General features: G+C 33.2%; 2 protein-coding genes across 4 annotated transcripts; both read left to right on the top strand.

Annotated features, from left to right (window-relative positions):
- Positions 1–852: 852 nt before the first annotated feature.
- LOC109814524 (F-box/kelch-repeat protein At1g74510) lies at positions 853–3,865 on the top strand. Of its 2 annotated transcripts, none has more exons than XM_083076715.1 (2): positions 853–1,299; positions 1,995–3,865. In XM_083076715.1, exon 2 carries the CDS (start codon positions 2,032–2,034, stop codon positions 3,358–3,360), a length of 1,329 nt encoding a protein of 442 aa, XP_082932841.1. In that variant the 5' UTR covers positions 853–1,299; positions 1,995–2,031; the 3' UTR covers positions 3,361–3,865. The 2 variants fall into 2 exon arrangements, with proteins under 2 accessions (XP_082932841.1, XP_020234566.1); XM_020378977.3 differs by having other exon boundaries at positions 855–1,299; positions 2,012–3,865.
- Positions 3,866–14,132: 10,267 nt separating this feature from the next.
- Positions 14,133–19,636, top strand: LOC109814542 (mitochondrial import inner membrane translocase subunit PAM16 like 2). 2 transcript variants are annotated; one of them, XM_020378997.3, is made up of 5 exons: positions 14,133–14,286; positions 16,018–16,108; positions 16,706–16,793; positions 18,903–19,036; positions 19,339–19,636. In XM_020378997.3, exons 2-5 carry the CDS (start codon positions 16,106–16,108, stop codon positions 19,462–19,464), a joined length of 351 nt encoding a protein of 116 aa, XP_020234586.1. In that variant the 5' UTR covers positions 14,133–14,286; positions 16,018–16,105; the 3' UTR covers positions 19,465–19,636. The 2 variants fall into 2 exon arrangements, with proteins under 2 accessions (XP_020234586.1, XP_020234587.1); XM_020378998.3 differs by lacking the exons at positions 14,133–14,286; positions 16,018–16,108; positions 16,706–16,793 and adding an exon at positions 16,837–17,722.
- Positions 19,637–20,851: the final 1,215 nt, after the last annotated feature.

The raw sequence follows: 20,851 nt of genomic DNA on the forward strand, positions 1-20,851 counted from the left end.
TATTAAATAATGATTAGTAGTTATTTTATTAATAAATCTTTTTTTTATGATGATTTTTTAAAAATTTTATATCCAAATTTCATATTACTAAATGTCACATCACTTATTAAGTATGAGTCAGCATTAAAACTTAATGATTATCTAATTTTAATTTGACAGGAGAACCAAAATTTATGTTACTAAATTTTTTATATTCAAATTTCATGTTATTAAATGTCACAATAATTAAGCATGAGAAAATGTTAGAATTTGATAATTAACTTTTTAATTTGATAGGAGGAATAAATATCTCAATTTAAAAATAAAAAAACCAAAATTATGGACCAATAAAAATAAGGAGACCAAAAGTACAATTTAACCAAACATATATTTACTTTTTAAATTTAATAATTAGCATGATGTAAAATAATGTATTAATTAGCAATTTTCCTTTATAACCTTAATTCATTATGAGTCTATTAATGAATCATTCACTCATGTTTCATAAAAGTAGATGTATTTATTGGGTTATTAACACAATACTCCCTTTGCACTTGTATATAAGAAGAAAAAAAAAACTGAACTTTTTTAGATTCAAATATAATTAAATTTCAACTAAGTCAGTTTTATTTAATATTTCTTATAATTTAGATTATTTAATTTTGAGTATTTTTTTAATAAGATTTTAAATGATTAATTAAAAATAAATAATTAAATCATTTTCATTAATAGCTAGAAACATAGGTAGAATTTATTAGACTTAACCGTTGGTATTTAATATGATAATTAAAGATATCCGGAAAGCATAATAAAGGTAGGGCTAATGAAAGCGGGGCAAATAAGAGAGGGAGAAAAGAAGAAGTTGAGAATGAGAATGTTGGAAATTGGAAGGAGAAAAGAGAAGACCGAGTTTGCAACACGTGCATAAAACAGCCGTTAACTTAGCCATCCCAGGCAATCCAAACGGCGACTCCACCCATCCCAATTGCCATTACCAATTCGTAGGCCCCACCTCGCTTCCTTTTCTTTCTTTGTCTTTTTAATAATTCTTCTTCCTTTTCCTGTTTTTTTTTTTTTTTTTTTTTTTTCCCTCTTTTATTATAAATAAATTAACAAATCTCACCCTTGCATCGAGTGTTGTATTGACACACCACGCAGCACACACATGACACAACACAGCATCGCACAACCAAATGACACCCACAAAGAGGGAGACAAAGAGGGACGCTAGTCTCACTTTGCGTCTCTCGCTCGCGGAGCCCTGACCCCCGGAAATCCAGACAGACCCGTTTGCAATTCGCTTCTCTTTTCGCTAAATTCGTAAGCTTTTCTTCCATGGCTTTCTTGTTGTTGTTGGTTTTTTTTTGTGGGGTGGGTTCAATTGATGATTTTTTTTGGCTTTTGACCTTTTTGTTTGGTCTTGGAGATGAAAAAGGGGGAAAGGGTATATGGGGTTGCTGCCAATGTAAATTAGAAGTCACCTTTTGTTTTCATTTCTATTTCTCTTCTGTTGTTGATTTATTGGAGGATGAAAAACTTCGGGGTTTGATTCGTTTTATTTGTTTCTTAATTCGATGAATTCTTAAATTTTGCCCTTTTTATTTCTAGATTTTTATGCCGATTCAACTAATGAGATCTGGTTTTTGGATATGTAAAGTCTGGCTATCGTGTGTGGTTGGCTGTTGTCACTGCTTCCATGTTTATAGTGGTGTTTCTGATCTGTGTGAATGCTCTAAGTTTTGTGACAAATCATGATTGACCGAGAGGGTGTATATGATTTTGTGTGCACTTTCAATTAATGGGTTGTTAATATGCATTATTTGGTTGGTTATTTGATTGATATGGCATGCTCATGTCTTGTTTCTGGCTATTCTTTGTGGCATATGGGAAATTGGTGCTTTTTGGTTTCGTGATTTTAGCTTAAAATTGGCATATGTTTGTTGGAAGTACTTTTGTCATCGGTAAAGTGAAGTTGTCCTAGTTGTTGTTTTTAATTTTGATGGATGAGAAACCAGGCTGTCTTTGTGACCAGGTTGATTCTTTCCCGTCGACATGTTGGAGGGTCCAACCTTTCTTGTTTCGAGGGACTTACCGAGCTCATGTGAGCAAGAGACCAGGTGGATTTACAATTCCTTCTGTGTCATGGAGCTCGGGAACAGTAAACGTCGACTGGAGCTAGAGGAAGATGCTGTTGGGTTGAAAAAGTCATGCAAGCTTTCAGACCCTCATGAGGAAGGGGAAACAAAGAAGAATATCCAAGATCTTTCCCTATTTGTTAACCAAGCGAATGACCAAAATCATGCAAGTGATCAGTCAGATTCAAGTTCGCTTATCTTTCAGCTTGGTCGGGACATCTCTATTAATTGTCTCCTACGATGCTCAAGGTCTGACTATGGTTCGATTGCCTCATTGAACCAAAGTTTTCGATCTCTCATCCGGACTGGAGAGCTTTATAGGCTGAGGCGCCAGATGGGTATCATAGAGCATTGGGTTTACTTCTCATGTAATCTCCCCGAATGGGAGGCATTTGATCCCAACACTGGTCGATGGATGCGCTTGCCTAGAATGCCTTCTAATGAATGCTTCATCTGTTCAGATAAGGAGTCATTGGCTGTTGGTACTGAGCTTCTTGTTTTTGGAAAGGAAATAATGTCACCTGTCATTTACAGATATAGCATCTTGATGAACTCATGGTCATCTGGTATGGAAATGAATGTTCCTAGATGCTTGTTTGGTTCTGCTAGCCTCGGAGAAGTTGCCATATTAGCTGGTGGATGTGATCCACGTGGCAACATCTTGAGCTCAGCTGAGCTTTATAACTCAGAAACTGGAACGTGGGAGCTTCTTCCAAACATGAATAAAGCAAGGAAAATGTGTTCCGGTGTATTTATAGATGGGAAATTTTATGTCATTGGCGGAATTGGAGTAGGTAACTCTAGGCAGCTAACATGCGGTGAGGAGTTTGATATGCAGACAAGGAAATGGCGGGAAATACCCAACATGTTCCCTGGGAGAAATGGTGGATCTGAGGCGATTGACGTATCGGCTGCTGCTGAGGCACCTCCTTTGGTTGCAGTTGTAAATAATGTATTGTATGCTGCAGATTATGCCCAACAAGAGGTAAGGAAATATGATAAAGACAGTAATTCATGGATCACTATTGGAAGATTACCTGACCGGATAGTATCGATGAATGGCTGGGGATTAGCCTTTCGGGCATGTGGAAATCGTCTAATTGTTATTGGTGGGCCAAGAGCTTTAGATGGAAGGGTAATTGAGATCAATGCTTGTGTCCCTGGTGAAGGTGAACCACAGTGGAACCTGCTTGCTAGCAGGCAATCAGGGAGCTTTGTGTATAACTGCGCAGTGATGGGATGCTAAGGTGTATGCTTTTGGTGAGTAGTGCTATATGGATTTCTTCTGAATGGAATTAACATTCTTCACTTTCAAGGAGATGCTTCTGGCTCATGGGTAATCTCTGCCCACTTTTTGGGGTAAATATTTACTCCTATTTAGAGTAATAGATACAGTTTTAGAAGGTTCACAGATCTGAGTCTTTTCATTTTAAATTATCATGATGGCTTGTCAAATGTTGGCACCGTGACTGGTGAATAATTAGCTCCTGGTACATGTTGGGTTGCAATCACCATTTTCATAAGTTCAATTGAAGCATTGCAGAATTGTAACTGGTCTCAGATTTTGTCTTTTTTGCTTTCTCTTGTCTTTTTTAAATATGTATTCTAATTGTCTTTGGATCTTCCCAAACCCTGTTTGCGTTGCCTGTATTTTCCACTACTTCTTTTCCTCATCCCCAAGTTGCAGAAAAAAAAAAAAAAAAGAGACATAAAGACATTAATAGGAATAACCTTTTTCTCTGTCTTTTGAATTTTGTTTTAGTGATTGTTTCAGATCAACAGTGTTTAATTGCGCCAACTAAGCTGTATCATTCTGTTTGTCTCAATTAGAGACAGACAGAACTCAATCATGGTGTGAATCAATGATATGGCTGTCAGTTTAATTAACCATAAAGAGAGCCACAAATAATGGGTTTTAGACAGAAAATAAGGAGATTTGGGGATTTTGTTTAATTTTTTAACATTAATCATCAAGATGATGGCTGATGAAGTTGGCACTTACTGTCTTCAAAGATATAAAGCAGAGCATGGAGTCTATTTTGGAATGGACATTGATTGATGATACTATTTATATAATTCTAGAATTCGTATACATAACTTTGGCCGTTTGGTTTTCTTCAATGCTATCCATAGATCGTGCTTTTAGGACTTATTTGATTATTTTCAATGGAGTTTGTGCTGATAGGATTGAATTTGAATAATTAACATGATACAATAGCTGGTTTGTAAGCATAACTACACAAGAGTAAAACTGCAGTTAGTTATTTTGAAGAGAAAGTTCTTCTGTCTGCAATCTAAGCAAGCAAATTATACTATGTATCTATTAGGCTATTAGCATAAACCAGATAGAGTTAGTTCATTGAAAATACAATACTTTCCAATCTTCTGTGAATATTTAATTTTTCAGTTCGAGGTAATACTCAAGATATATTCAGTTTGTCCAGTTATGGGTGTTGTTTTATTACCCACTCAAGCAGCTTTTTTAATTATGTATAACCTGTTATGGCAGTTTCTTACAGCTCTATGATGGATGTTGGATTAAATGCCTCGAATAAAATGGCTGGTCGATTTGTTTATTTGTCCACATCTTGGTGGAAATATACTTATCATTGATGACGCACTTTCCTGTGTTGGATGATAATCTATTGTGCAAATTAGAAATTCTTTTAAGCTAATTAGTAATTACATTGAAAATAAAGAATACTTGCACAGACAATGTAAAAGTTTTACACTATCTATCAATCAAAGACTATTATATATAATCAGTTTGTTAATCTTTATAATAATTCTCTTAAAAGTTATATAAAAATGATTTCTGATTAGAAAGCTTACTTTACACTAACAATGCATGTCCTAAAGATTCTGCAGAATTTCTTATCTATTACTCACATGATAGTTCTTGATTTGCTGTTTCTGTTTTTTGGGTTTCCATGAATTCTTTTGACTTCCTCTTGATTTGCTGAATTGACCCCTTTGCAGTTAGCCGTTTCTTCAATCTAACAATATTGGTTTGTTTTATAGTAATCCAAGCACCAGATTGAAAACACAAATATTTTGAGTCAGAGAAGCAATTAGAATCTACTTGTGTGAAGTTACAGACCAAGAGTTTCACTAGCACACCCATATCTCTTATTTTCATTTTATTTCCTTTTCCTTGGTTGGCTGATTTGTGTGGGAAGAGCAACTCTGACATAGAAGAGATAATAAGTATATAGTTGTTGGAGACAATATGGGAAGTACAAATTGTACAATGCAACTATGCAAGTAATGGAAACAGATGGTGATGTGTGCCCCATCTACATGTGCACTGACCCATGACGGAACTGTTACAGTGCCACGTGGGTGGGGGGTGGTTGATATCATCTGATGCTTATCTCATGCTGCAACTTTTTCCCTCTACTATCGTACTCCCTTTTGTATTTTGTACTTCACTTTCTGGGGGCGCTGTTTCAGATTTTGTCTAGGATGATTCTTCAAATCTATAAGATCAGCAAAATAAAACAAGAAGAATAATAACAAACATGCAAAACACAGGAAAGAAGGAAATGTAGACAGAAGAACCCAAACCAACAGCAAAATTGTGTTGTGGTTGGACTCCAATATGTGCTCCGGACGTAGATTTTAATAGAAAGGGGGACATGGGCGAGGGTTATTGTTTTTTTTCTTCTTTTTTTGGCAACATAGATTAGAGTCTAAGACTATGAAACCTTGTTTTGAAGAATTTTTCCATAAATGCTTAAAGAAATTAAGAAGGGTTCTGATTGGATTTTTTTTACCAATAAAGAGAATGAAAATAATAAGGTAAAATAAAAATGCTCTCTTAATAAGTTTAAATTAGTTTATGTTAAGCTAATTTGTATAAGGGTTGGTTTGAATAGACGTATTTGAAACACTTTTAAGAAAAAAAATAGAAAGGAAAATTAAAAATTATTTTCATAATCAATTAACTTATACATAAGTTAAAAAAAAAAACTTTTGAAGCAGCTAATATATGAAAACTTTTATGAACTAACTTATGTATATAAGTTAATTTAAGCTTACATAAAAACATCTTTTACTTTTCCTTGTTAATTTTTCTTTTTAATGGACTTTTGAGAAAGTTTATCCAAATAAGATCAAGGTAAAATGAATTCATTTTCTCAAATAAATTAAATTAATTTATACATATTTTATATAAAAAATATCTTGTCTAACTTCTTAGAAAACTGTAAGTTGATTTTAATTAGTGAAAGAAATGTAGTTTATTTAACTTGGTTATTTTCTTCTCTATGAATATTTATGAAAAGTTTATCTTTTTCGATACGTCATGAAAAGTTTATCCAAAATCTAAATAGGATTGAAGGAGTAATAAGATTTAAGAATTTCTTATTTGTTCATTGAAATTCAGTGTACTGTGTATCTCTGAATGAGATTCCTTTCTTTAAAATTCTTTACTTCGGTCGCAACTGTAATGATACCATGGCCCAAAACCCGTTTTACGAAAGGAAACTAAAAAAATTGTGGCCTTGTGTACAATTTGGAGAGACAGTTTTTAATGATTATTGTGTCTCCTTAGGGCAAGGAACGATGGAACAATATCGTTACAATGCTACAATGAACAAGGAACATGCAAAACTGGTGCATTTGAATAATGCGGAACCGTATTAGAATCATCAAATATTTGTATCTATGTGCCTTGATTCTCGAAGAAGTCTTGAAAATTTTCAAAATGTTATGACTACCAACGCAAAAATCCAATTAGATCACTGTGTTTTTAGACTTGTGTACATTTATTCCTGTTTTTTTTTTTTGTTATTAATTTTGCTTGTTTTTTGCCCGGCTGTCAAACTAGAAAGTGTTATCTTTTTCCTTTTTCTTTTTAACCTTTTATAGGGATAGGGTGAAATTTCTAAATTCTTATGCTACTTGTCCTAACATGTTCCTCTACCACTTGTCAAAATAATAAAAGTATTTGGTAAGGAAATATTTGAGTTTTTATATAATGTATTTGAATTTATAAAATAACGATTAAAAAAAAGTATTTTATAGGAATTAAACTTTTATTTTTATTTTTATTTTACATGAATAAAAAATAATGTTTACAAAATTTAAAAAGATTAAAAACAAAGAAATTTTTTTGAGGAGATCAAAATCAATACTTCTTCATTTTATAAAGACTAAAAAAATATATATATATATATTTTATATTCTAAATGTAATTTAAATGTTAAAATAATACTTAGTTAACAAAAGTCACATCATGTGAATATAAATTAATCTTTCATTGTCAACTTTAAGATATTGCGTTAATCATGTTTAGAAAAAAAATTGTAACAAAAAATTTAAATAATATATAGAAGATATTAAACTTTAACTTCATTACTTTCAATATAAAAAAAATTGAGTGAATGAATGTTATACTAGACATAATAGCATGATTTCTATCAAATTACTTAAGTTTTTTCTATCTAAAATTTATCCAATATATAGAAAACACATAATTTATTATTGTTTCATATATATATATATATATATATAATTATATTTTAGATATAATTATGCTTAACACGCAATCCACCATTAAATATAGATATTTTCCCCTCATTTATACTTAAATTTTGCATTTTAAATATAGATAGCTCAACACACATGAGACCATATTGGATTAGTTAGTGTTATATTACAGATTATTACAAGTCACTGATATACATGTATATATATATAGTTGTACACCTTCACTATGTCAGTATGCAATATCAGTAATATTCACAATATTCTTCTTGTTCTTTCAATTCTATCATACTGCTATATTCAATATGGTATCAGAAGAGAGAAATCAACTCTTAGAACGATCCAACCTGTGATTCCAAATCCACCATCTCTGCCACCCTAAATCAATTACCCACCACCATGACGAATGAACCCAAAGATCCAAGCCAAGATCCAAATCACCCCCTTTTTCTGCATCATTCGGATGGACCAGGTTTGGTTCTCACGTCCCAACCCCTTGACCACAAGAATTACACCACATGGAGCAGAGCAATGCAGGTAGCCCTCTCCGTGAAGAACAAATTACCGCTCATTGATGGAACCCTCCCTAAACCTGCAGCAACTGACGCCACAATCGCGCCTTGGAATCGTGCGAACAACGTGGTCATCTCCTAGCTTTACAACTCTGTCTCCAAAGAAATCATCACGAGCATCTTGTTTGCCACAACTGCACAAGAAATCTGGGAAGACTTGAAAATCAGATTTTCAAGAAAGAATGGACCACGCATTTTCCAACTCCGACGCCAATTGATGTCCCTTCAGCAAGGACCCAATGATGTTGGCACGTATTATACAAAGCTGAAGTCAATCTGGGACGAATTGTCCGGTTACACGCCAACATTCCCTTGTACATGTGGTGGCCTTCAACAACTCCAAACACACACAGAATCTGAATATGTCATGTCCTTCTTGATGGGGTTAAATGATTCTTTCTCTCAAATACGTGGCCAAATTCTCCTATCTGACCCTCTGCCTTCGATTGGTAATGTCTTCTCCCTTATTCTCCAAGAAGAAGCTCAACGTGAAATTATTGTTCCTCCTTCTACTACTCACTCGGAAAACATAGCCTTTTCTGTCAATTCCTCACAAAAACCACAAATTGATAACAATAAGAACAAATTTGTAAAGAAAGAGAGACCAAAATGTGGTCATTGTGCGATGCTAGGACATACCAAAGACAGGTGTTATAAACTTGTCGGGTATCCCCCAAATTATTTCAAGAACAGGACTCCCAATACTGTGAATCAAGTGGATAACAACCTTGAAAGCTCCATTACCACTCAGACATCTACTTTAACCCCTGCCCAATGCCAACAATTACTTACCTTTTTGACAAACCAAATGAGAACAAACACTAATCTCGATGCAGTGGCTTCCAATGTCATAGGTACCTGTATGAATCTTGATTTCCACAAGAATTCTCACATATGGATAATAGACTCTGGTGCCACTTCTCACATTTGCTGTTCCAAATCACTATACAACTCATACACTTCTATTCATAATTCTCATGTTTTGTTGCCCAATTCTACTAAAGTAAATGTAGAAGGGATAGGTAGTATCAAGATAAATGATGATATCTTCCTGCATAATGTGCTTTATATTCCTACGTTTAGATTCAATCTTTTGTCACTACTCACTTTAATAAATAATAACCCATTTCGATTTACTATGGAGTCTAACAGTTTTCTTTTGCAGGACCTCAAAACATTGAGGACGATTGGCACTGCTAAGCAACAACAGGGCCTACTGGTTTTTGAATTCCCTACACACATTCTTAATTCTGATTGTATTAGTAACTGTAATAATGTCACCTATGAGACTTGGCATAAGTGATTAGGCCACATACCTGTATCTGTTTACAAATTGATTGCCAATAAAATCAAACTGAGTTCTATTGATCCTACTTATCACTGTAGTACTTGTCACATTGCTAAGCAAAATCGATTACCTTTTCCTAATCCCAATAAATTCAGCCCCAATTATTTTGATTTAATTCATGCTGATATATGGGGACCCTTTAAACAACCTACATATGATGGATTTCGATATTTTCTTACTCTTGTTGATGATAAAAGCAGATTCACATGGATATACATGCTCCAGAATAAGTCTGATTGTATTAAAATCATCCCTCAGTTCTTTGCATATGTTGAAAACCAATTTCAAACAAAAATTAAAAGCTTTAGGTCTGATAATGCTAGAGAACTTCATTTCAAAGATTTTTTCTTAGAAAAAGGTGTTCTGCACCAATTTTCATGTGTAGAGAGGCCGGAACAAAATAGTATTGTTGAGAGAAAACATTTGCATATTCTCAATATTGCTCGCACCTTGATGTTTCAATCAAATGTTCCTATACAACTATGGGGAGATTGTGTCAAAACTGCTGTGTTTATCATGAATAGAACTCCAAGTCCCATTCTGAATCACATATCCCCATATGAAATCTTATATAACAAAGTGCCTAACTATTCTGATTTCAGGACTTTTGGCACATTATGTTATGCCTCTACATTACTTTCTGGTAGACACAAATTCAGTCCCAGGGCTACTGCAGCTGTATTCATCGGATACCCTCATGGCTACAAAGGATACAAGCTGTTTGACCTTACCACTCATCAAACCTTCATCTCTAGAGATGTTAAGTTTTATGAGCATATTTTCCCTTTTCAGAACAGCACCTCCTCTGACCCTGGATATGATGCCTTCAACGACCAAATCACACCCAATCTTATCCATCCTGTAATCTTTGATGATTCTGATCCTATACAACCCCCACATACACAAAACCAGTCTCCCATACAATTGTTGCCTTCCCCAAATGAACCAGATCAAACTCTGATTCGCAGATCTAGCAGAGCTGTGAATCCACCAGGATACTTATCTGATTATCATTGCTACAATGCAACCGATAACAAACAAACTTTATACCCTATCCAAAAATTCATAGATTACTCCAAGCTCTCCACAGCACACACCCATTACATCTGTCAAATTTCCACAAATCATGAACCTCAAACCTATAAACAGGCCATAAAATTCCCTCATTGGAAACAAGTTATCGAAGATGAACTCGCTGCCATGGAGATGAACAACACATGGTCCATCACTCATCTACCAAATGATAAAAAGCCAATAAGTTGCAAGTGGCTGTTCAAGCTAAAACTCAACTCTGATGGAACTGTAGCCAAACACAAGGCTCGACTGGTTGCTCGCGGCTTCACTCAACAATATGGTCTTGATTTCCATGAGACATTTTCACCTGTGGCCAAGATCACGACCCTGAGGCTACTCTTATCACTTGCTGCATCCCAACATTGGAATCTAGCCCAACTAGATGTTAACAATGCTTTTCTCAATGGCCACTTAGATAAGGAAATAGTTATGCAAATCCCTCTAGGATACAACCATGACATCATTCCCACATCTGCTGCCCCTTTGGTATGCAAATTAAACAGGTCAATATATGGCTTGAAACAAGCATCTAGAAGCTGGTTTGCCAAATTCAGCACCACACTAATTTCTCAAGGTTTCAAACAATCAAAGTTTGATTACACTTTGTTCACTAAGGGATCCAACTCGACCTTCATAGCCATTCTTGTCTATGTAGATGACATAGTAATTGCCAGTCCAAGTAACATTGAAATCGAATCTGCTAAGATCATGCTACATCATCATTTTAAATTGAAGGATCTTGGCGACTTGAAATTCTTCCTTGGTTTGGAACTGTCAAAGTCACAGGCAGGTATATTCATGTGTCAAAGACATTATACGATGTCAATTCTTGAAGATTGTGGTATGCTTGCTTGCAAGCCTTCTGCTGTACCTATGGAAGCGAATTTGAAACTACATACAGACTCGGGTTCTCCCCTTGCAGATCCAGGATCATATAGAAGGCTCGTGGGAAGATTATTGTATTTGACAATTTCTCGACCTGACATCTGCTATACGGTACACAGATTAAGTCAGTTTGTCGCAAATCCACATTCTGAACACATGAATGCAGCTCACATGCTTCTTCGCTACTTAAAACACACTGTTGGTCAAGGTATCCTATTCAAAGCTACCTCTGACACTAAATTACATGCTTATGTGGATGTTGATTGGGGTTCATGCCTTGATAGCAGAAGATCAACGACAGGTTTTTGTATTTTCTTAGGAAATTCCTTAATTTCCTGGAAGGCTAAAAGACAGAAGACAGTCAGCAAATCTTCAGCAGAAGCAGAATATAGATCTTTAGCTTCCGTTTCTACTGAACTTACTTGGTTGAGAAATTTATTAACTGATTTCAATATCGTCACACCATATGCAGTTGTGTACTGTGACAACAAGGCAGCCATACACATTGCAACCAACCCTACATACCATGAACGCACCAAACATCTAGAAATTGACCTTCACTATGTCAGGGAACAAGTAGAAAGAGGGGCACTCAAGTTAATTCATGTCAGAAATCATCATCAGTTGGCCGACATATTCACCAAGACATTGCCTTGCAATGCTTTTCTCCGCATCTTGTCCAAGCTGGGTATTGAAAACATTTTTCTCCCATCTTGAGGGGGGGTATTGGATTAGTTAGTGTTATATTACAGATTATTACAAGTCACTGATATACATGTATATATATATAGTTGTACACCTTCACTATGTCAGTATGCAATATCAGTAATATTCACAATATTCTTCTTGTTCTTTCAATTCTATCATGCTGCTATATTCAATAGACCATTTGTCATTTTCTTCATAATTTTGCTCATTCAATTTGTGTTTAACAACACTTGAAGTTGGACAAAAATTCAGAGTTTCATACGACAAATGCTTATGATTGACTGGTCAACAATCTCAAAGGACCAAATGGTGCTCTTTTTTTGCAACAACCATCTAGATTCTATGAAAAGCTGGGAATGCATCTATATTTCAAGATAAATTTTGGGACCTTTGACGTATTGTTAGTCAAATCCAGACTCTTTTGGTAGATATTAAGAAAACATTTAACCATTAGAGACATCATTAATAAAGACATCTATTTGGATAAGAAGCACCTACATCTCATGCAATCAAATCAACATCGATGGGAATTTATTTAGTAACCCAACAAGAACGGGTTTTGGAGGTTTATTTTGGAACCATATGGGATTTGGATTACTAGTTTCTCTAACTCATGTGGAAATTCAACTTTTATAAAGATTAGATTGCTTACTCTCTTTCATGCTCCTGAGTCCTGACAGAGCTTGGAAGGAGGGTTGACATGCTATTTCATGTGATATAGATTCTACTATGACCTTAGAGTTAGTAGGGGATTACTTTCATCCTTACTTTTCCTTGATCATTACGATTATGAAATTATTGAAATTATCAAGAGTGTCACCTTACAACAGACACTATATAAAGTTAGTTCATGGATCGACTCACTTGTAAAATATGGTTGATCATGATATTTCTTTTTTAGCATTGAAATTACTATCCACCTCAACTAACTTCTCTATTATTTGAGGTTGTAATTTTATTTCTTACTTACCTTTTATAATTCTTACTCATCAATATTTTTTTTTCTTGCATTTACTAGCATGGTTCCTTTAACAATTAAGACATACAATAATATGAACAATACACGATAAACATGTGTTTTCATAATGTAAAAAAAAATAAAATTGTGAATACATAATGACATATGAGTTTTACAATTCATGTGTGTTTTTTTATATGTAAATATTAATATGTTTGCCACCATGTGCAAAATGAAATTTTATTTAAATAAAGTATTTTTTTATTAGTAAAGGTGTACATATAACTTATTTTTTTTTACCAAGTTAACACATATGGTAATGACATGTACAAAAAAAAAATGTTTACGTGTTGCACCAATATTTATACATTAGACAAAAATCAATATTTAATTTGAGAATATTTTTAAGAACTTTTTAAAATGAAAATGTTTTTAATTTTTTTTACTCCTTACTTAAATTGATTTTTCTTTATCATAATTATTTATAAATTAAATTTTAATATTTTAAAATAAATTATCAATAAATAAAAATAATTTTACACTATAATATAAGTTATTCATCTTAAATCTAAAATATAATTTATATATTTAAAAATAATTTTTATTTATCATAATTATTTATGAATTAAATTTTCATATTTTTAAATAAATTATCGATAAATAAAAATAATTTTATCTTATAATATAAATTATTTATTATAAATCTAAAACATAATTTATAAAAATTTAAAATATATATTGTATAAATTTTAAATATAATTTATATATTAAAATATAATATTTATTTACATATATAATTTATTATAAATTTTAATTATATGATAAACATTTAGCCTTTATATTGTACCAATTAAAATGTTAGTATTACATAAGTTTCAAAACAAAGCTAAATTTATTTATAAGAAAAAAGTTAAAATTCTATTTTGGTTTAAAAACAAGTTAAATTTCTATGTGAAATACTTTTATAATTAAGATGAAAATATTTAAAATTACACTAGGCTAAAATAAACCTTGTTTCTTTCTCTCCACGAAACCCATAAAACCTTCTAGCTTTCTATGTCATGAATTCATCTTTATAGTTTCATCCTCACAGTACCGGAGGCTTCATTTTTGCAGTGCTCTAGATTGTTTTTTCAGGTTTGTTTTGTTCTTAATTCTTTGTTTGTTTTTCTATTTTTCATATGTGAATCTGCTTTCCCCAGGACCTGTTACTGTGATGCTTGTGGACCTAAGTATTATTTATTCATTCCCCTTTATATGAGGTTTTCTCTATTCTCTAGTAGGAATTTTCTCTTTGCGTGATCTGAATTACACACTTTTTATTTGTTCATGATGCTTCACATTGCGAAAATATTCTGTTTGCAATATATTTGATTTTTTTTGCCCACAAACCGTTTGATGTTTGGTCTGAATCAAGGAACAAGACTTTGCCCACAAAATGTGATTTAGGGATCTCACTTTTATTTTTGTAACTTGCCAACAAATAATTTTTTGTCCACAAAATGTGATTTAGGGGTCTCACTTGTTTTTGTCACTTGCCAACAAGCAATTTTTTGTCCAGTATTCACACATTGATGCGTGCTTGTAGCATTGATATGGGCATTAATATCCATATATTTATGGTACATACTTGGATCATGGATCCAATCTACAATTCAATATGCTAAAGTAGAAAACTTTCATCCACCATCATCAATTTCCTGGTACCAAGATTCTTTTTCTCTGTCATCAATGCTTTATTCCTGTAAGCTTTGTTTGAGTTGAGTCCCTCTTCATTGGCTGGAAGCTCTACCTTATAAGTGTTTTTCCCCCCATGTCCATTCTCTTCAGAGAATTCAACTACTTTCGGAAGTAAATCATAGTACATCAGAGAGTTCAACTATTAGCAGCTGTTTGTGTATTCTTGTTGCCTAATTAAAACCCTAGCCATGACTGTATCACAAGGCTTTTGTTGCCATTGATAAATCTGCAATGCTATGCAGGTAGCATGAGCATCATGCTCACATGTAATGGTATTTACGTGTTGATTCTCTATTTATAGGAATAGTAGAAAGACATGACTATATGCATTTATAATTTATCCATCAAAATATGTTAGTCAAGAATACAATACTTTCTTTATTTTAAAAAGAGATAAGAATTGCTGCAGTGAATCTTTAAATATCCGTAGGAACGAATGATACTGTTATTGAGGCACAACAATGGACAAAACAAGTTTAGCCCGGCTTTCAATAAAGACTGCAATTGAACATTATTTGGAGTCAGCTGATCAATTACACATTTTGGCATGCTCACAATGAATTTTGTGACTTCTAGATACACATTCTTGTTTCCTAAATTCCTCCTTGTCTTTTACCCCTATCTGTGTGTTTTATACTAGGCTTGCTTCATTTTGGATATATATATATAGTCAAATAAGAGTGCAACGGTGCAAGAGTGGGGTATTAGGTGGTCTTGGGAGTCTTAGGATTACATAATAACATAATGTTGAATTTGTAATTAAGGAGTGAAGGTTAGTTGAACACTAATTTCTTTTTGCTTTATGAAGCTTCTTCTACATTTATTCAAAAGGGATTTTAAACTGTCAATTATTTAATGTCCAATTTTGTAACAATCTTGTGCCTTTGATTAGAAAAACTAGTTCTGTGAAACAAAACCCAGCTTTGAAGTCGTTTGAAACCAGTCTTATAGATGGTTTTTGAAAAATAAGAATTTAAAAACTGGATTATAAATGGGTTTGATTTTATGCCTAACCTATCGATGCACATCCCTGCTTTTCTCTCTAAGGCTGTTGTTGTAGCTAAAGATCGGTCTTCTCTTTGTGTTGAAACCCACAATTCAAGTCACTTATGGTTAATTCAATTTCAGGTCCAATAACTCTAAATTGTCTCATTCACAGAGAAGAAAAGTCCAAGTTTGTGGATTAGAAGGGGTTCATTTCGTTCATTCTCAAGCTATGGTATGTTAATATTTGTCTTTCTTGTTTCTACCTATTGAACTTCTTGTTTGGTTCTATATGGAAAAAGAGAAGTGAAGAAATTTGTTTATTCTTTGTTTAGCTTTTCTGTGCATAGCATAAAGGGAATTATAATTCTTCCTTTCGATTTTTATCAGTTATCTAATGAGATTTATTTATAGGATTATGGATTGGGTTCTATGCAGGTATACAATTTTTAAGAGGGTGTTTCTATTTTATTGTTTAGCCAACTTAGATTGATTTATTTTCACCAACAGTTATTTGAATTTTACATTACCCTGAAATTTAGGTTGTGCTTCTTTCCCTTATGATCTTGAGCTTGCCATTTGTGCATAATTGTGCCATTATTTCCATTTGGGCATGGCTCAGTTTGTTGGGGGAGTCATAGGTTCAGGAGAGAGACATAATAGTAAATTTTTTACATATGTATCAAAAGGAAAATGAAAAATGAAAGAGGAGAGTATTGATTGAGGATGTGGTCTTGCAAGTGAGCTTAACCTGCTATATGTAAATGGTCTTGTAGAAATTTCTGGAACATTCTCTTTTTCTTGCAAAACTTTAGCTGAATTATTTATGCAGGCCTCTAAGATCCTTGCAAACTTGATTGTGATGGGAGGAGGAATATTGGCAAGAGCATTTGCTCAGGCATATCGTCAAGCACTTGCTAGTAAGCTTGTTAAATTTGTGCCTATAGATAGATTTGTGTAACAAGTATAATATTATGTGCTAATATTCAATTCTGTGATGTATAGGTGTTGGGTTTAATTATTTCTGTTTTTGTGAACGATTGAACATATGCCACATGGAAATGTTGGTTAAATTATTTTCCAGCACCAAAATAATTTTATCACTTAATTTACAGATGTTCAGCACTTCCGATTCTACATTTCTGTTTAGAATTTAGTAGCTTAGTATGTTATCTAGAGATTTATGGGAATTTGTTAGGATCCAATTGTAAGGTATAGGACTTTAGTCTCACATTGAAAGTATGGAATCTAGTATGTGGTTTATAAGGCTTTGGGCTCCCCAACTACAACAACTAGCTTCTGTGATGTGGTTCTCCCTAGTGGCAGACCTACGTACAGCCAAGGGGGTGCATTCGCACCCTTTGATTTTAAGGATAGTATATGTATGTGCCTTGCGTTGTGTTATTTGCCTCCTAGAAATTTATATTTTGAACCTACTGCCCCTAGTTTCTGAATTGTTGTTAAATTGTCTTTTATTGTCTAGTTTCTTTCTTATATTTTGTCTCTTTTCAGCTCATTTTTCTAAGTGTTTTTCCTTTTTTATGTAATATTTATATCTTGATTTATGTATATATAATATATATATATATATATGTATATAATTACTTTATTTTTTTTAAATAAACTGCCCCCACTTACTCAAGGTCCTAGGTCCATCACTATTCTCCTTGTGTTCTTATCACTTGGTATTAGTCTTTTATCATGTTTCTCAGCTGCAAACGAGTGGGGTGGCTGGTGATGCCAGCATTGCATTGTTCATCCAAGACTAGTCAAAGAGCTAGTGCATGACTAATTTGCATGGGTGTTGGGGTCACAAAAGCATGGTGGGATACTAAGATCCAATTGCGAGGTATAAGACGAGTTCCATATTGGAAGTATGTGATTCTAGTGTAAGGTTTATAAGGCTTTGAGCTCTCCAACTACAATAGTTAGCATTTGTGGTGTGGTTCCCGTTCTCCCAAGGTTCTGATCAGAGTTATATATTGCTAAGGGGTAGCATATGGTTTCATGGGCTTCCTTGGGCAATAAAGTTGACAAATTTGAATCAGTACATGGGAAGCTTTCAGAATGAAATTTTCAGTGCATTTGGTTTGCATATATGGTATGTGAAGCCCTCATGTTCAGACATTGTCAAATGAAATCCTGGTTTCATGGAGTAGGTTACATGATTAGGTGTGATGGATAGATAGATTTGCTTGTGGAGGTTCTATATCTGAACTCAAACAGGCCGACAAGATTTTTAAAAGGAAAAAAAAAAAAAAGGAGTTTTGTAGGATTCTTTAAAAGGAGATTAGTTGTAAATGCAGTGAAGACCAGGATTCCTGGAAAATGCTAACTAATGAAGGGCATGCTAATTCCAAACACTCACAGAATTGCTAGCAGTTAAACTGTAAAATGAAGAGAAGTGTAACTTACGAGATAGAGTGAAAATTGATGGCTTGGCTCGACTCTAGTTTCATTGAAGAGAAAATGTTTTAATTACCTTGTGAAGTCATGCAGCCATTCAAGTCCTTGAAATTAATTTCTTATCCTTTTTCTACTTGGTTACCCTGCATTATAGATATGGTCTTTTTGTTCATTTTGGGAGAACCATTACATTAGTTAGGCCTTCTTGTGTATTCTGATTCTTTTATTTATCTTTATCAACTTACCCCCTATTCACCAGAACCTTATTTCTAAGATTACACGCCCCATGCTTAACATTGTTTAAGAACTTCCATTTAACATTTTTTAAAAGCACCCATTTTAAGGAGAACCTCATAACACACGAGCCGCTGACCTAAATTTGTTTGTTTCTGAACAATATTATTTTCTTTTGTTCTCTGTTCTGAAAAATAGAGCATTTGATACTTCTCCGATAAGTTTACCAAATTAGCTCCTTCATTCGCCTAAATTTCATGGTCTTTGTCCAGTACCATAAGTATTTTCTCTGATACACTTAACTTGTGTTAGGTTAGGTCCATAGTTTTTCTTTCTCATAGCGGCTCTATATCTTCTCATTATCTAAACATTATGTTATATTATTCCAGATGCCTCAAAAAATGGTGTGGCGCAAGAGACGATTCAAAATACTGTCCGCAGAGCTAGCACCAGGATGACAGAGAAGGAGGCTCGGCAGATTCTTGGTGTTACTGACGAAACCCCATGGGAGGAGATAGTGAAGGTTAGCATATCATATGTTGTTCTGTGGTTATATTACCCTTCTTTTCTTTGAATACAGCCTTCCCTGAAGTGACAAAAATACTTTTGAGTAAAAAAGAACGTTCAGATTAGAGAAAATCATGGACCAATATTATGATAAAATACATGCTCATATATTAATTAATATATAACAACGCTAAAGTTACTCTTGATTCTTCAATTAACAGTTATAACTTCACATTTATCTTTCTAAAGTGCATCCTTTGCTTCAGAAGAGTTGAATTCTTGTTATAATAGTTGTTTAAACATATTTCTTCCGTGCAGAAATATGGCAGTTTGTTTGAGAATAATGCCAAGAACGGGAGTTTTTACCTCCAGTCCAAAGTTCATCGGGCCAAGGAATGTTTAGAGGCTGTCCATCAAAGCACAAATCCGGGTACCCCTAGTTGAGAACTTAATTTTTCTCCCTCTTATAACCCATGTGTAATCATTTTGGTCACTGAGTTGTAAAGCTTGAGGAAAAATGCTAGGAGCACATTATTTTTAATACATTTTTTATTATTAATTTTGGATTTAGAAAATTATAATTTTGTGAGTCTTATTTAATTGATATTATTTATAATTTTGTAGTTTCTAATATATTTTAATTAAGTCTGGACAAAAGTCTAAGTGCCCCAAACCGCTCCATAATTGCTTCAGTCTAAACTATTTTAAATCTATTTTGGTGGATCAGGTTTTAATGTTGAAATCTAATTTTTAGGTTCGGAGTACAATTTTTATACAATAAACAGTCTCACAAAAACCTGTAATCCGCATTTCAATTTCAACTATATTGTTGAGTTGTCATGTTACTGGTTTCCTCTCCAGTTTAAAAAAAAAAGAAAAAATTAAATTTGGAGATGGTCCGGTTAAAAAATCTCATTGTTGTTCATGCGTTCTTTATACTAGTGCAATAAAGGCACATGTGCCTCTATGTATTTTAAAAAAATAATAAAATAAATGAGTGGTTTATCTATAATCTATAACATATTTAAATTTGGTATCTATATATATATATATAGAGAGAGAGGGGTTATAATTACACCTGTGTAACTTTTACGAAGTGTTGCACCACTTAGATGAGAAATTTTAAAATTATAAGGAATTTTAAATGCTTAAAATTTAAATTTGTTTAGCTTAATTTTCCTTATATTTTAGACACTTAATTTATACAATGCAGAATAATATTTGTGCAAAATTTAATTTTTGGATATCTTTTTTCACACCATTTTTAGATATATGTTTAAAATTTTGAAATTTAAACATTAGTCAAATTGTAAATATTTAGATTTAATTACTCTCATTTGGCCCCTCTACTTGTTGGATCCTCTCTTATCTCTATTTCTCTCTCATCCTTTCTATTTTTATTCCAACTTGAGGCTCCTTGTCTCTTGTTTTCTCTCTTCTTTATATGTTTTTTGCTAGAGGTATGAGGGGATCCAAGTTCCTATGTGAACAATCTTCACTTTTTAGTTTCTATACTTAAAATCATTTGTTTTAGTTTTTGGACAAATATTTTAATTTTTTTTTGGCTTTTTCCAGTAAATAAAAGTTAACATAGTTAATGATAACTAACATGACATTGAGGTGTGTTGACATATATTGTATTTTACAATTTAGTTCTTATACTTGCTTTATCTTTATATTTTGGTCTTTACGCTTAGAAACTACAAGTTTGAGTCTTTATACAAACAAAATCTTTTAATTCCTCTTAAATTAACTAATTCTCACTGACACAAAATTATGGTAAATACTTGCTACATTATTTTAATTTTGTTGCATAAAACACTTAAAAATA

Source organism: Cajanus cajan, chromosome 6 (genome assembly GCF_000230855.2).
Source record: "Cajanus cajan strain Asha chromosome 6, NIPB_CcT2T_4, whole genome shotgun sequence".
NCBI lineage: Eukaryota > Viridiplantae > Streptophyta > Magnoliopsida > Fabales > Fabaceae > Cajanus > Cajanus cajan.

Coding starts and splice junctions, on each gene's coding strand:
- LOC109814524 (XM_083076715.1), top strand. CDS start 2,032: ATGTTGGAGGGTCCAACCTTTCTTGTTTCGAGGGACTTACCGAGCTCA.
- LOC109814542 (XM_020378997.3), top strand. Junction 16,794..18,902: donor ATATCGTCAAGCACTTGCTA/GTAAGCTTGTTA, acceptor ATATTATTCCAG/ATGCCTCAAAAAATGGTGTG. Junction 19,037..19,338: donor CATGGGAGGAGATAGTGAAG/GTTAGCATATCA, acceptor TCTTCCGTGCAG/AAATATGGCAGTTTGTTTGA.